At 40.2% G+C, this 2,773-nt stretch overlaps 1 protein-coding gene across 1 annotated transcript; it reads right to left on the minus strand.

Annotated features, from left to right (window-relative positions):
* Positions 1-271: 271 nt before the first annotated feature.
* On the minus strand, positions 272-1,900 carry LOC143984367 (posterior protein-like). The gene has a single exon (XM_077484593.1). It carries the CDS (start codon positions 1,898-1,900, stop codon positions 317-319), a length of 1,584 nt encoding a protein of 527 aa, XP_077340719.1. The 3' UTR covers positions 272-316.
* Between the last annotated feature and the right edge of the window lie 873 nt (positions 1,901-2,773).

Below are 2,773 nucleotides of genomic sequence, written 5' to 3' on the forward strand. Positions count from 1 at the left end.
ATATCTTTGTAGTACTATTTATTTTTCATTGTTTGCAAACAATTACTAACTACTGAGCTCATGGTACCATATGATAATCGATTATGCATTTACAATAACCTAACCCCTGTTCTGCTATATTTTCCCACTGTTGTTCTCACTTTGACAGACCTGCAAACAAACACAAATGTTAGTATCTAAAGCCGTTTAACTTCTTCCATGGTCTCTGCAAAAGGAACACAAAGACAGTGATTACACACAATTATCATGACAATTGACTTCTTAAGTCCCCAAAGCCTTTCCCATTAATGCAATATAGTTGCCATACCTTTCTATACTACGCAGTGGTATTGGAAATCTTTGCCATATTACTCAAGAAAAATGTCAATGCCATTTGCGTCCAATTACATACAAGCCAAAATGGTAGATTAGCCCAGGGCGCAAATATTGGAATGTTCATCCAGTCTTGTTGCTGGCTGTGCTTAGGGTGTGGATTGTCATTTCTTATCTCTCCTTTAGAACTGTGTAATCTGTCCTGGCTGCTATCTTTCATATCAGGCCTTTGAGTTATGCTGTCCCTGTCCTGGGTGGGGGTTTTCATTGTAGATACCTGTACTTCTGGGGTTTCCTGTTCCATGCTAGCAATTTTAAGGGCTTTATGAAATCTATGTCTATGCCTATTCCATTTACTATATCTGAACTTTCTCTGCCTTCCTGTACCTCTGCTTATTACGGACACATCTGCCTTTGACCCATACTCCCTTTCCCTGGATTCTTGACAGAAGTCTCGGAGGGTATGGACAAAATTTTGGTAGGATCTAGCATTCCTCAGAGCCATTCTAGTGGGATAGCTTACATAACACTTATTGGCCAATGAGTATATGAAACTTGCATCGTCCTCCAATAAGTCAGGACAGTTGAACACTTTCATATACAATGCAAGAGACTCACTGCAGAACAAAATTGGGTCATCTCCTCTCCTAAATTTAATTCGTTGCAAATCACTCATACCATTATCACGACTGTCCACAATACGCTGCAACTCTTTCCTCGGCCCCTCTGCATCTGCTAAGTTATCATTAACTTGTGCCGATAACTGGCCTACCAAAGGTCCTGGTAGCCATGCTTTCAGAAGAGAGCATGCATCCTCATTACTCAAATGGAATTTAACTACTAGAGCTTCAAATTTATTGGACAGACTCATTGGTGATTCCAGGGCATTAAATTCACCCAAAATCTGGCACAAAGTAAGTCTCTCTTGGATTGTAATCAAATTCTCATTCTGCCTTGAAGCTATAGGTGCCATAGCAGACTGTGTTTCATCACGGCCCTTCTCCTCATTGATCGTGCAGATATCGGCCAATTGGCATGTTCCTTTGTGCTCATTGAGCGATACCATATCTTCCTCTGTAGTAAGAAGCTGGGAGTGTACATTTGCTAATTCTCTTTCTAAAGACATAACCAACTCTTCCATCTCTGACAACTTCATTCGCAATAACTCTAAAACTTTGCTCTTCATATCACAGTCCATGCTGTAACTGTGGAGCTGTTCTTGTAGCTCGCTGTTTCTCTCTGACAAATCTCCTGCTTTTGCCCGCAATTCATCCATCTCATCACTGGAGGCTGTTGCAATCTTTAGAAGGTTTTCACTGACTTTCGCTATGTCCTCACCCAGACGCCTCCTCTCTACTTCCCACTTCCCCCCCATTTGCTCAGATATAACTTTAATTCTGAGCAAAACTGCAATTTCATTAGCCAACTTTTCTTTCTTAACTTTTTTAAGCTGCTTGCCCGATAATCTGCTATTATGCTGCTGACACTGAGATAATAGAACCTTATACTGGCTTTTAAGAGTTTCATCTGCACATGAATGATACCTGGCAGAGGCGTACTTTTTAACATATGTATACCCAAGTTCCATTTCACAGCCATACAATCCACACAATACACACTTCTATTTGTACTAACATACCAACACTGCATTGAGTACTAAACCAAACTCAATTATCGTTAGCTCTTACAACTCACAAAAAACAAAAACAAATCGCTCTTCTAGCATTCACTATTCTTAATTCGTTACCACTTTTACCTGATATCATTCAAAACAATTAAATTTTTTGAATTTTTTTATCCATAGTACAGACTCACCACACTTATTGTGGCATTATCAGCCATCAGCCTTGTACCTGAGCACTTCTGTCCTGTAAGTTCTATGCAGCTTTTAGGATTGCCACATGTTATCTGGGGTGCCAAATGAAAGACATTTTGTGCTCTACAAACTATTACTACCTTGTCTCTTCACATAGTTATCTAGTTTATAAAACCCTACTAAGCACACTGATATAAAGTTACTTATGAAAACACACACATTGCTGCTAGTAAAACACCATCTTATTTATTTCCCAAGAAATTAGGAAAGCTAACATAAAGTATTAAAAAGACATTACAATATCACAAAGCTTACAATCAGAACATATAATACAAGAATATGAAAGATACTTATCACACGGTCCTCCGTGAGGCTTTGCTGCATCGGCTAGGCTCAGACCAGGAGAGGGCCTTCACCATGAGGTTTAGGCCGGAGCCATCGCCCAGAGTAGGCCAAAATCACCACATGACAGGGTCTTGCAGCAAACAGAGAGAGACAGCTCTCTTTGATGAATCCCTTTTTGATAAACACACACCATCCAAACCGCATCCTACTGCCAGTTCCATTTGCTTTGGACCAATCAGTGTTCACATGACAGCCCTCCTAATATTACTGACTGTCCTGCCATACTTGGCTTCTGTGGCC

The sequence above is a fragment of the Lithobates pipiens genome, unplaced genomic scaffold, assembly GCF_037356315.1.
Source record: "Lithobates pipiens isolate NorthernLeopardFrog02 unplaced genomic scaffold, aLitPip1_a1.2 Scaffold_16, whole genome shotgun sequence".
Lineage (NCBI taxonomy): Eukaryota > Metazoa > Chordata > Amphibia > Anura > Ranidae > Lithobates > Lithobates pipiens.